The following is a 14,054-nucleotide window of genomic DNA, read 5'->3' as shown; positions in this document are numbered from 1 at the left end:
GCAGCAATAATTTGAAGTCAGCCTTTTCTGTATGAAGTCATTTGAAGTTGGCTTTTTCTTATTCCATCCCTCACATTGTTCTGAAACATTTTTGGCCCAGTCTCCTTTTTAGAACATTTCTTAAGTTCATTGAGGTTTATGAGCTTTAGTTTATGCATAGCTCTCTTAAGGTCCCTCCACAGTATTTCAAATGGGGTGAAGTCTGAACTTTGCCTTGGACATTGCAACACTTTGATTCTTTACTTTTCCAGCTATTCAGACACAATTTGTTATTCTGCTTGTGATCATTGTCTGATTGTGACCCAGTTTCAGACACATATTAGCTTCTGAATAGATGGCCTCATATGTAACTCTTAAATACTTTGGTATACCGAGGACTTCATGATTGACTCAGTGACTGCAAGTCCAACAGTTTCAGTACAAGACCAAATCATCACTTCTCCATTCTTTTGTGTTAGTGCTTACATGTAGTGTTTGGTTTATCAGAAATATGGCACTGAACATTATAGCCAATATCTCCATTATAGACTTGTGTCCAAATGGCATTTTTTCCAGAAGCTTTGTGATGTGTTTAGATGCAACTTAGCTAATTTTAGCCATTCTGCCGTATTCTTTGTTAGAAGAATAGAATCTTTCTTCTGCAACTCTTCAAAACAAGTCATATTTGGTCGTTCTTTTCCCAATTTTAGTATCATGAACTTGAATATTTAATATGCTAACTGAGGCCTTTATAGTCTTAGCTATAGCTCTTGGATCTCCGTAACTTAACCTTATTTTTTCTTTTGTCACCTTTTCAGGTGCTACTGGCTGAATTCCAAAGTATCATATCCTGCAGCTTGTCCAGATCTTCTGCGACTGCTATACTTAACATGTGGAGTAATCTCTGCCTTCCTCGAAGTGAATGGCTGGTGTCAATGTTTTAATCCCTTCTATGCATGAAAAGTGTTTCATTATTCCAGTTTTTGCAAAACTGTGAGAGACAGTAGCTTTTTTTTTCAATTTAAAAATTAATAAAAATCTATATTGTAAAAATACAATAGATATAAACACTATCTGACATTTTACTTGAGAACCTACTTATTTATTTACATTTATACTAAATAAAATTGCTTTTGTTTTGGGTCAATCGATGAACCCAGTGTCAGGAGTCAAGATTAAGCTTTTTGTAATATTTGAATTTTTTTTGCCAGTTTATCTTTGAGCCTCCTTCCATTTATGAATATCTACAATTGTCCAGATGAAGGTCCTTATTCCTAATTTGACCAAGGACTTTTACTAGTCTTGTATTTTTTAGAGCTTCTTTGACATTCTTGTTCTTTAAGGTATAAATAAATGGATTTAAGAAAGGGATAATAACAGTGTATATGAGAGCAAGGAATTTGTCATGTTGACTGCCTTTAGGCCTAACATATACAATGGTGGTTGACCCGTAGAACAAGGAGGCTACAGTGAGGTGAGATGAACAGGTGGAGAAGGCTTTCTGCTTGCCTCTAGTGCTTTTAATTTTTAAGATTAGGGCAATGATGTGGATATAAAATCCTAAAATGATCATGAATGGAACAGTGCTTCCAATTGCAGCTGCTGAACTCGTGACTAGGTTGCTGACTGTGGGATTAGAACATGCTAGATTTTGTATTGGAGCAAAATCACAGAAGTAATGGTTGATTTCATTGGGTCCACAAAATTCCAGCTCAGCTGTCACTATTGTAGGTATGGCAGTGATGACAAATCCAATGACCCAAGGGACAACTGCAAGTTCAATACATAAAGCATTGTTCATTATCCTGGAATAATGCAAGGGCTTGTTAATGGCTAAGTCCCGATCAAAAGCCATAACCACCAGAAGATAACATTCTGCTACTCCCAAAGAATCAAATATATAGAACTGGGCAAAGCATCCAATGAATGATATCTTCCGATTTGCTTCTATTAAATTAGCTAGGAGTTTAGGAATGATGACAGATACAAATATTATTTCCAGAAGAGCAAAGATGGCAATAAAAAAATACATTGGTGTATGAAGCGAGCGCTCATATCTTACTAAGACAAGTATGACACTGTTCCCCACCACACAAGATAAAAATGGCAATAAGACAAATATAAAAAGTAAAATCTGTAGATGCTGCAAATCAGCAAAGGCAAGAAGTATGAATTCTGTTACCGTTGTCTTATTGAAATCATGACGTTCATAAAGTACAAATCCCTATAAAAATAACAAAAATAGTAAAACAAGGCAAAATATCTATAATATCTTTAGATCTTCAGATTAGCGCTGCCCTAACTATGGACAACATGAATTACCTCCTGGTCAATTGCAGTTGGGTATGTTTTACTCTGAAATAACTGAGGTACATAGACAACCAAAATAAATTAGTGCCCATTTTTTCAAGTAGGTCTTCTCTAAAATGCCACAATTGCTGGCTGCAATTCCATAGCCAGTGGCTGATTTTTGTTGTTTCTGGTTAGGGAAGCCTTAACCCCTTCATGACCAAGCCTATTTTGAGCTTAATGACCTGGCCATTTTTTGCAATTCTGACCAGTATCCCTTTAAGAGGTAATAACTCTAGAACGCTTCAAAGCATCCTAGCGATTCTGACAATGTTTTTTCGTGACATATTGGGATTCATGATAGTGGTAAATTTAGGTTGATAATTTTTGCGTTTATTTGTGAAAAAATCAGAAATTTGGTGAAAATTTTGAAAATTTCACAATTTCGGAAGGGAAGGAGAGCCATTTGACCTTTCGAATGGAAAATTAGCTCCAATCGTTATCGGACACCGTGTCGCGTTTGGAGAGTCCCTGTGTGCCTAAACAGTGAAACCCCCCCACAAGTGACACCATTTTGGAAACTAAACCCCATAAGGAACTTATCTAGGTGTGTAGTGAGCACTTTGAACCTCCAAGTGCCTCACAAAAGTTTATAACGCAGAGCAGGGAAAATAAAAAAATCATTTTTTTTCCTCAAAAATGATTATTTAGCATGCTATTTTTTATTTTCACATGGCTATCATGAGAAATTGGACCACAAAAGTTGTTGTCCAGTTTGTCCTGAGTACGCTGGTACCCCATATGTGGGGGGAACCACTGTTTGGGCGCACGGCAGGGCTCAGAAGGGAAAGAGCGCCATTTGACTTTTTGAAAGGAAAATTAGCTCCAATAGTTAGCGGACACCATGTCGTGTTTGGAGAGCCCCTGTGTGCCTAAACTTTGGAGCTCCCCCATAAATGACCACATTTTGGAAACTACGCCCCATAAGGAACTTATCTAGATGCATAGTGAACACTTTGAACCCCCAGGTGCTTCACAGAAGTTTATAACGCAGAGCCGTTAAAATAAAAAAAAAGGTTTTTTCCTCAAAAAATTATTTTTTAGTCCGCAATTTTTTATTTTCACAAGGGTAACAGGATAAATTGGACCGAAAAGTTGTTGTACAGTTTGTCCTGAGTACGCTGGTACCCCATATGTGGGGGAGAACCACTGTTTGGGCACACGTCGGGGCTCGGAAAGGAAGTAGTGACATTTTGAAATGCTGACTTTGATGGAATGGTCTGCGGGCGTCATGTTACATTTGCAGAGCCCCTGATGTACCTAAACTGTGGAAACCCCCCACATATGACTCCATTTTGGAAACTAGACCCCCCAAGGAACTTATCTAGATGTGTGGTGAGCACTTTGAACCCCTAAGTGATTCACAGAAGTTTATAACGCAAAGCTGTGAAAATAAAAAATCATTTTTTTTCTTCAAAAAATGATTTTTAGCTCGCAATTTTTTATTTTCACAAGGGTAAGAGGAGAAATTGTACCCCAAAAGTAGTTGTCCAGTTTGTTCTGAGTATGCTTGTATCCCATATGTGGGAGGGGACCATTGTTTGGGCACACATCAGGGCTCGGAATGGAAGTCTTTTGAAATACAGACTTTGATGGAATGGTCTGCGGTCCTTGTTACGTTAGAATAGCCCCTGATGTTCCTAAACAATAGAAACCATCCACAAGTGACCTCATTTTGGAAATTAGACCTTCCAAGGAACTTATCTAGATGTCTGGTGAGCACTTTGAACCCCCAAGAGCTTCACAGGAGTTTATAACGCAGAGACGTGAAAATAAAAAAAATCATTTTTTTTCCTCAAAAATCATTTTTTAGCCCCCAATTTTTTATTTTCCCAAGGGTAACAGGAGAAATTAGGACAAACTGCACAACAACTTTGGGAGTCTGAGTACGCTGATACCCCATATGTTGGGGTAAACCACTGTTTGGGCACATGTCGTGGCTTGGAAGAGAGGGAGCACCGTTTGACTTTTTGAACACAAAATTGGCTGGAATCAATGGTGGCACCATGTCGGTTTTGGAGACCCCCTTATGTGCCTAAACAGTGAAAACCCCTCAATTCTAACTCCAACCCTAATCCCAGCACACCCCTAACCACAACCCTAACCCCAACACATCCCTAACACTAATCCTAACCCTAACCATAACCCTAACCACAAGTCTAACCCTAATTCCAACCCTAACCCCAACACACCCCTAACCCTAATCTTAACCCTAATTCCAACCCTAACCCTAACCATAATTCCAACCCTAACCCTAGCCCTAATTCCACCCTAACCCTAACCCTAATTCCAACCCTAACCCTAATTCCACCCTAACCCTAAGTCCAACCCTAACCCTAATTCCAACCCTAACCCTAACCTTAATTCCAACCCTAACCCTAACCCTAATTCCACCCTAACCCTAACCCTAATTCCAACCCTAACCCTAATTCCACCCTAATCCTAATTCCAACCCTAACCCTAATTCCACCCTAACCCTAATTCCAACCCTAACCCTATTTCCAACCCTAACCCTATCCCTAATGGAAAAATAAAAATAATTTCTTTATTTTATTATTTGTGCCTACCTATGGGGGTGATAAAAAGTAAATAAAAAGTAAATAAACCCCCCTTTATCACTGTGAGAGTTGATCACAGTGATCAAAATGAATGAATCGAATCTGCAGCGAGCAGAATTGAGTGGGAGCACTGCTCATGCACCCGCCATTTTCCAAGATGGCGGTGCCCATGATCCGGGACCGCGGGACACCAGGAGCAACAGCGGCACTCGGAAGATACTGGAGGGTAAGAGGGGGGTGATTGGAAGCTGGGGGGATCGGGGGGAAGGCGGGGGGAGCAGATGATGACAGCGGTGACAGATCGCCACTGTCATTCAGTGGCGGAGGCTGATCGCTCCTGTCAGCAGGTGTGTGGGGGGTCTGATTGCTGTCTCCAGCCATGTCCGATGCTACTGCAGCATCGGCCATGGCTGGTTTGTAATATTTCATCAAATTTCATTGATGAAATATTACTATCGCTCTGATTGGCTGTTTCACTTTTAACAGCCAATCAGAGTGATCGCAGCCACATGGGGGTGAAGCCACACCCCCTGTGGTGAAGTACAAAGCCCCCTGTATCTGCGGGTCAGGTGACCTTTCATTGACCCCGGTCACCCAACACGCAGGGGGGCTTTAAAGTCATGACACAGCATATGCATCGGTCGGATTGGCGCCGACTTTCATGATGCATACACTGTGTCACTGGTCGGGAAGGGGTTAATATGATGAAAGGTTCCCTCTTAAAATTGCTGCCTCAACTTGGAAATCCATCGACAAACCAAGGCATCCCATTGATCCGCTGATATCAATGAAGCTTTGGAAGAATCATATTGTTTCACTGAAGGTATGGAACATGGGTCTTTTATTTTACAAGGGTCAAATATCTTGATAAAATTAAAATAATATATGAACAATTGCATCAAAAATTATACAAAAGTTTGGACTTTTAAAGAAAAATTAGTTGATCGGAAAAGACAATAACTACATGATTAGAAGATTTAAAGCATAAAAAGGAAGAGATAACGTAACACATTGTTAAACATTATTTATATTTGTAAAAACAAAAATCTGGTCCATTATGAATATCTTGTCATCACGATTCCACTATCGGATTCTATGTCACCAATAATTAGATTCTGGTTAAGATAATTAGATCACCCAAAGACTTGGATAACCTCAAGAAGTAGGATGTTTTTTGTACATGTAAAAGACTTTAAAAAAAAGTTAAAGTCTGAAATGCCCCTTCAATCAGTTTAGAATTTGGTGGAAGTGTGTATCCCCGCCCAGTAATGATGGAAAGATGCAGACGTATATATGCAGGTGCTTCTCACAAAATTAGAATGCTATCAAAAAATGTATTTCAGTTCTTCATTACAAAAAGTGAAACTCATATATTCTATTGAGTCATTACAGACAGAGTGATCTATTTTGCATGATTATTATTGTTAATGTTGATGATTATGGCTTACAGCCAAAGAAAACCCAAGAGTCATTATCTCAATAAATTAGAATCTATAATATAACGCTGTAAGCGTCACTCTGTCTGTAGCCGTCATAGACTGCGCAAGTGCGAAGCACCTACGCAGTCTGGCTCCAGACAGATTGAGGCCTCCAGCAGTAAGAGGAGTGTGCATGGCGCAGGAGATGGCGGTACGCGTACACACTGCATACCGCGATCTCGGGCGCCATACTTACATACTTACCTGAATGAGAAGAGCATTGCCGCGGCGCTTCTCTTCGGCCAGAGACCAAGGCAGGAGTGCGCGTGGGAATTGCGCATATGCATAGCGCTATCCGCCGCCATTTTACTGAAGACACATTTGCAGTGTGTCTTCAGCAATATGGAACTGAACAGAGCGGTATGGGCATGCGCGTACTCCGGCGCCAGACTCCTCCCCCCGGCCTCCCTCAGAACAGGACAGGACTGGACACATGGAAGAAAGGTGAGAATAAATGTTTTTTTTGTATGTGAGCAGTTTAATAGGGGTGAGGGGGACCATGCATACCAGGAAAGGGGGTGAGGGGACCGTGCATACCAGGAAAGGCGGGTGAGGGAGGCCATGTATACCAGGATTGGGGGGTGAGGGGACCATGCATACCACAAAAGGGGGGTGAGGGAACCACACATACCATGAAAGGGGGTGAGGGGACCATGCATACCACGAAAGGGGGGTGAGGGGACCATGCTTACCAGGATAGGGGGTGAGGGGACCATACATATCAGGATTGGGGGGGTGAGGGGACCATGCATACCAGGATTGGGGGGTGAGAGGACCATGCATGCCAGGATGGGGATGAGGGGGTGCCATGCATACCACAATAGGGATGAGGGGGGACCATGCATGCCAGGATTGGGGGGTGAGGGAACCATGAATACCAGTATATGGATAAGGGGGTACCATGCATACCAGGATTGGGGGGTGAGGGTATCATGCATACCAGGATAGGGATCAGGGGTACCATGCATACCAGGATAGGGATGAGGGGTGCCATGCATGCCAGGATAGGAGGGGGGCAGCACATACCAGGATGGGAGACCATATACCAATAAAAATGCTCGCCACCCGGGCGTAGAACGGGTTCATCGCTAGAACTTTATAACACCAAAAATGATTTATAAATGCAAAATGTTGGCCTACTGAAATGTATGCTCAGTAAATGCACTAAATACTTGGTTGGGGCTCCTTTTGCATTAATTACTACATCAATGTGGCATGGCATGGAGGCAGTCAGTCTGTGGCACTGATGAGATGTTATTGAAGCCCAGTTTGCTTTTATAGCAGCCTTCAGTTCGTCTGCATTGTTTGGTCTGGTGTCTCTCATCTTCTCCAAAAACGATTGTGTAGCCTCACGCTGAGCACCACAACTGTATGTGACACCTGATACCCCGCAGCAATGCCCACAATTAGTGCTAGCACCGATCGTGGGCATTTAACCCCTCTGATGCTGCTGTCAATAGTGACAGCGGCATAGAGAAGCATCGTGCAGGGAATCAGTTCCCTGTGCGCTTCCCTCAAGACGAGATGCATTGTCCTGAGGGTCTCCATGGAGACCCCAGGTACCAAGATGGCCACGGGGTCCTCCAGATTCCTGCAGGGAGGTGGCTTGAGAGCCCCTGCTGGGAGTAGGCGCAGGCATGCCTCCTTCACTGCCTGTCAGATCGCTCATCTGATGCTAAGCTGTGCAACGTGTCAGATCAGCGATCTGACATTATTTAGTGATGCCTCATACTGGGACAATGTAAAAATAGTACAAAAAAAATATATTATGTGTAAAATTATTTTAAAAAAATCCTAAATAAAGGAAAAGAAAATAAATATTTTTCCAATAAATCCATTTATGTAAGTAAAAAAAAAACAATGAAAAGTGCACATATTTGGTATCGCTGCGTCCATAACGAACCGCTCTATAAAACTATACCACTTGTTAAAAAAGCAAGGCAAAAAACAATGCTTTATCATCATACCACTGAACAAAAACTGCAATAAAGCGCGATCAAAAAAACGGATGTAAATAAAAATGGTGAAAAAGTTATTTTGTTGCGCAAAAAACAAGCCAACATACAGCTCCATCAACAGAAAAATAAAAAAGTTATAGCTCTCAGAATAAAGCGATGCAAAAATAATAATTTTTTTCTGTAACATAGCCTTTATTGTGTAAAAGCGCCAAGACATGAAAAAAGATATAAATGAGGTATTGCTGTAATCATACTGACCCAAAGAATAAAGTTGTCTTACCAATTTTACCACACGTGGAACAGTATTAAAAAAAGCAAAAAGCAATTTCTAGCAATTGCTAGTTTTTATTCATTCTGTCCCCCAAAAATTGGAATAGAAAGCGATCAAAAAATGTCATGTGCCCGAAAATGGTTCCAATAAAAATGTCAGCTCGTCCCATAAAAAACAAGCCATAACATGACTCTGTCAGCCAAAATATGAAAAAATTATAGCTCTCAAAATATGGTGATGCAAAAACTAGTTTTCGCAATAAAAAGCGTGTTTAAGTGTGTGACAGCAGCCAAATTTAAAATCCCGATATGCATCTTTTATCGCTGCAATCGCATCGACCCGAAGAGTAAAATTGTCTAATCACTTATATGGCATGAGGAACGTAAAAAATAAATAAAACCATAAACCAATTCTTCACATGCTGATGTTTTTTTTCATTCTCCCTCCAAAAGACCGCAGTGGACGGTGGACATTTATCCTGTGCTCTGCGCTGAGCGCTTACATTGGGATTTCTGTGTAAATCCCTCAGGGTTTCATCTGTCACATCACTCAGAAATTTAGATGGAAACCCCAAAGTAAGTGGTCATCGTAGGTCGCCGGATAAATGTGATCCCAAATGCTATGTTTTCAAAAAAAGCTTCCACTCAATCTGCAAAAAAGCAAGTGCCCACTCAGGTCCTTCATCTGTTATTGTAAGGGGGCTTCCACCTTACTACTAGCACAAAGGATCTGGAAAAGCTAAATGGCTTCACGCTCAGTAAAAGAAATTCAGCAAATTCTGCGCTCCCAAATCCAAATCCTCCCACCTCCCTTCTGAGTCCCAGTGTGCCTTTACCACATTTAGTGTCCTCATGTTTGGCATTTCTGTAGTGATGAGAGCTCACCTAATTTACAGGTGCAAGTCTCCAGAAGCACAGACAGGGCATAACGTATTGGTGACTGCAACGTACTGGGCACTATAACGTACTGATCACTGCAATGGCAGTTTGCAATTTTCACTCAGCAAAATCCACTGCTGCTTGTTTCTAGAAAACACCCATTGAGTCAAAATTTTTACTACAGCTGTAGATAATTTCTCAAAAGGTTATAATTTCAAAAATGTTGTCACTTGAGGGGGGTTTCCACTTTTTAGGCACATCAGAGGCTCTCCAACCTGTACATGATATCCGCTAATTATTCTAGAAAATTTTACATTCAAAAAATCAAATGGCGCTCTTTCCTTTCCAAGCTCTGTCGTGCACCCAAACAGTAGCAGTAGTATTCCCCCACATCTAGGGCATCGGTGTACTCAGGAGAAATTGCACAACAAATTGTATGAAGCAATTTCTCTTGTCATCCTTATGAAAATGTGGAGCTTTATAAGATTTATCTGGGAAAAAATTGTTTTTTTTCACGGCTTAAAGTTATAAACTTCTGTCAAGTATCTGGGGGTTCAAGGTGCTTAATACACATCTAGATAAGTTCCCTAAGAGGGTCTAGTTTCCAAAATGGTGTCACTTGTGGGGGTTTCCACTATTTAGGCACATCAGGGGCTCTCCAAAAATGACATGGCGACTGCTAATTATGCCAGCAAATTTTACAAATTTCAAAAAGTGAAATGTGTTCCTTCCCTTCCAAGCCCTGCCGTGTGCCCAAACAGTAGATTTCCCCCACATATGGGGTATCAACATGCTCAGTAGAAATTGCACAACAAAATATATGGTCCATTTTCTCCTGTTACTCTTGCAAAAGTAAAAAGAAATTAGGTCTAAAGGAACATTTTTGTGAAAGAAAAGTAAATGTTTATTTTGTATCCCACATTCCAAAAATTCTTGTAAACTTCTTCAATGTGGTTTTGAGTACCTTGAGGGGTGCAGTTTATAGAATGGTGTAATTTGTTTTTTTTCTGTCATATAGGCCTTTTAAAGTCTCTTCAAATGTGAGGCGGTCCCTAAAAAAATGGTTTTGCAAATTTTGTTGTAAAATTGAGAAATTGCTGATCAACTTTTAACCCTTATAAGCTCCTAACAAGAAAATATAATAATAATAATAATCTTTATTTTTATGTAGCGCTAACATATTTCACAGGGCTTTACAGTTTGCACACATTACCACAAAATATGTTTCCAAAATTGTGCTGATGTAAAGTTGACATGTAGTAAATTTTATTTATTAACTATTTTGTGTGGCACCACTCTGATTTAAGGGCATAAAAATTAAAAGTTTGAAAATTGCAAAATTTTCAAAATTTTCACCAAATTTCCATTTTTTAACAAATAAATGCAAGTCATATCAAAAAAATTACCACTATCATAAAGTACAATACGTCATGAGAAAACAACCTCAGAATCAGTGGTATCCATTGAGGCTTCTAGAGTTATGACCTTATAAAGTCACAGTGGTCAGAATTGTAAAAATTTATCATGGTCACGCGCGACTGGACACAGCACCACCAGCAGGGCGGATTTGGAAGACACGCGTGACCCTGGATACACTGCCTCCAGTGAAGCGAATTTAAATAATAAAAGGTGCAGCTGGATACGCCGCCTCCAACAGGCGAATTTAGGTAATACACGTAACACGTAAATCTGGAGACTCCGCCTCCAGTAAGGCGAATTTAAACAATAAGAGAAAACCTGGGTAACGATAACAATGGTGGCCCTGCGATAGGGAACGGGGAAGTGGAAACCTCCTGCACTCCCCTGAGTCAGTGTCTCTACAGTGCTAACGTTCCCTAGGCCGGTTCCACACCGGGCGACGATCAGGAACCTAAAAACCCTGACTCACCCTGCACCTAAACCCTCACTAGGGAAATGGTCGGTGCGGAAACTAATCCCACCACTGCACTAAAACATACATAAGGAAATGTGACAAAACAGGGGAAACACTACTTAGCTTTGCTCTGTTGCTTACGCTTCCAGCAACAGAGCCCACCACCTGCGTGAATCTTTTCCTCCGACCGGATCCAACACCATAGTGCAGTCTTGGAGCAAACAGAGTCCACCACCTGCGTGCAGCTGTCCAGAAACAGAGTCCAGCAAATGAGTCCAGCTTTTCTGCCAAAGAGGCCAGCATCTTGAGTCCAGCTTTCCAGCAACAAAGTCTAGCTTCGTGAGTACAGCTCTACACCATAGCTGCCACTCCACCAAGCCATGCAAGAACTCCTTGCTGGCACCATAGCTGCAACTCCACCAAGCCATGCCAGCCCTCCTTGCAGACACCATAGCTGACACTCCAGGACTCTCACTGAGCTGCCTGTGACTCTCCTTCAGCTCCATTCTTCACCCAGGCTTGCTTGCAAATGAGGAACTATCACCAACCGTGATTGACACACCTGACACTCTCTTATAGAGCAATCACACCTGTTGCATAATCACGTGCACTGAATCAAGGAACCAGAGTGCAATGACCCTAATGGCAACTGGGGGGAAAACTACAACTGAAACCACCACAGTGCAATGACCCTAATGGCCACTGGGGGTAAAACCACCTTTGGCACACAGCCAAAGGGAAAAAAAGGTTACTTTGTGCATTTAATCTGTCAAATCCAACCTGAATCATGACAAAATTGGTCTGGTCAGAAAGGTGAAAACAGGATTTGGGGTGAAGGGGTTAATTGTTATAAGTACAGTTTTTTACATCTGTGTCTGTTTTACCTCTGAAAGAAAAAAACAGACTATGGTGGCAGCTACACAGTTCAGTAGTTATCAGCATTGGATTGGAAGGAAATAAGGTTTTCCATCAGTTTGGACATAAAATTTCACCAACTCAATAATGCAATTTAAAATGTTTCTGGTGCATTAAAATATTGCATTAAGTCAAAAAGAATGCATTTCAGATCTAGACCTGTCCTTAGTCATAGCATGAATACAGTATTACAGACATGATGTAACCATAGAAATCAGCTCAAACAAGACACCTAATTCATTGGGTGAATGAGAAAACCAGGAGGCTAAAAGAATGGAAAGCATCTTCTGAATACATTTGTTGACATAGATGGTAAGTCACAGTTCACACACTACATGACAATAAATCAAGAACGTGATCAAGGGATTATATACCTGTGAACTATTAAGTGCTGAAGCCTTCCCCCTTACAAGAGCAGATGTTAATGTAAAGAAGGATAGGGCAAGTTAGTGGTCAATAATATGCCTGGTTCGTTGAGGGCTCCGGTAGTGTCTGCCCTTTAAAGAATCTGCTCATTCAGCTCATCAGATCATGAATGAAACAGGTGATTACAATTTACTAATTCCTGTAAGCAGCTGTCTCCAGGAGTTGAGATTACTTACTGAAAATCCAGAAATTGTACCGTTCCCACATTGTTATTGTTTTTAGAAGTACGGTATCCTTTCTTCTTACGGTTGATACTTTCACTGCAGGAAACGTTACCATGACCTATTTTGTCTTTTCTAAGGCATCTGCTGCTTCTTAGATAAAAAAATACCAAAGCGCAATAGGGTCTTATCCAACATGGAGATAACAAAGGATAGGTGTGCTCAACTTATGGAGTGGTGGGAGACGCAACTCCTAGAACTGCAGAAATCACAGGTCGATGGAAGTATCCTGCGCTGCTGATTACATGACAAGCCACCATGGGATGAAGAAATGCTGGTCTACTTTCAAGGCGTTTCCAATCCCTTTGTGACGTCCTGAAGAAGGAGCTGCAGTGACGCTGAAACACGTTGTCATGTAATCAGCAGCGCAGGATGCTTCCATCACACTTTGCACATTTGCTGCTTCTTCTTTCGATGGTCCTGCACGGCCATTTCTTTTATGTTAATGGAAAAGTTTTCTTTGCTGTCTCATATTTGTATTATCCGTAAAAATTGCCTGTTACTAAAAACAGAACGAACATCAAAAGCAATGGATTTTCCATTTCCGCATCATACTAAAAGTTGTAACAAAGTACAGAACTGTGCAAGTGAATAGGGAATGTAGGAAACAGACATTTTCATTGAAATCCATGGATCTGCACATCACATGATAAATAATTGTTTTTACCTCTGATTTATACCCCATATTTATATATAGGCAATACTATTTGGAGAAAGCGTATTATCTTCTCACAGTTCATGGATGAATAAAGACTAAAATTAAATATAACAATGATCCGCTCTATTTATAATGAGCTGAGTTGGAAAGGGAATCGCAGGAAATAATCTTGAGGGGAAGATTTTTCCCTTGAGACGTCACAATTAGAGCCAAGACAAATATATATATATATATATATATATATATATATATATATATATACACACAGTATATGAAAAAAAGGCAAAATTCTAAATTGTCATGAACTGGACAGAGTACATGAGAAAAAAAGCACAGCGTTGGCCTTAAGTGGACAGTGGACTAAATATTTTATATCTATGTAAAAGGATATACTCTAGGACAGGGGTCTCACACAAGTGGCCCATGAGGCTGTGATCTATGGACAGCAGGGCACTAAAGCTCCAGTGGCCGATCCAGCTTGAACCCAAAA

The 14,054-nt window shown here is 40.8% G+C and overlaps 1 protein-coding gene across 1 annotated transcript; it reads right to left on the bottom strand.

The window, feature by feature from the left end:
• Nucleotides 1–1,213: 1,213 nt before the first annotated feature.
• Nucleotides 1,214–12,964, bottom strand: LOC141082660 (olfactory receptor 6N1-like). The gene is made up of 2 exons (XM_073566611.1): nucleotides 12,932–12,964; nucleotides 1,214–2,203 (listed from the first exon to the last, which is right to left on the bottom strand). Exons 1-2 carry the CDS (start codon nucleotides 12,962–12,964, stop codon nucleotides 1,214–1,216), a joined length of 1,023 nt encoding a protein of 340 aa, XP_073422712.1.
• Between the last annotated feature and the right edge of the window lie 1,090 nt (nucleotides 12,965–14,054).

This window comes from Dendrobates tinctorius, unplaced genomic scaffold, assembly GCF_039654945.1.
Source record: "Dendrobates tinctorius isolate UK_male_01 unplaced genomic scaffold, ASM3965494v1 ptg000019l, whole genome shotgun sequence".
NCBI lineage: Eukaryota > Metazoa > Chordata > Amphibia > Anura > Dendrobatidae > Dendrobates > Dendrobates tinctorius.
Note: the sequence above shows the minus strand (reverse complement) of the source record. Positions and strands in the feature narration are given on the sequence as shown.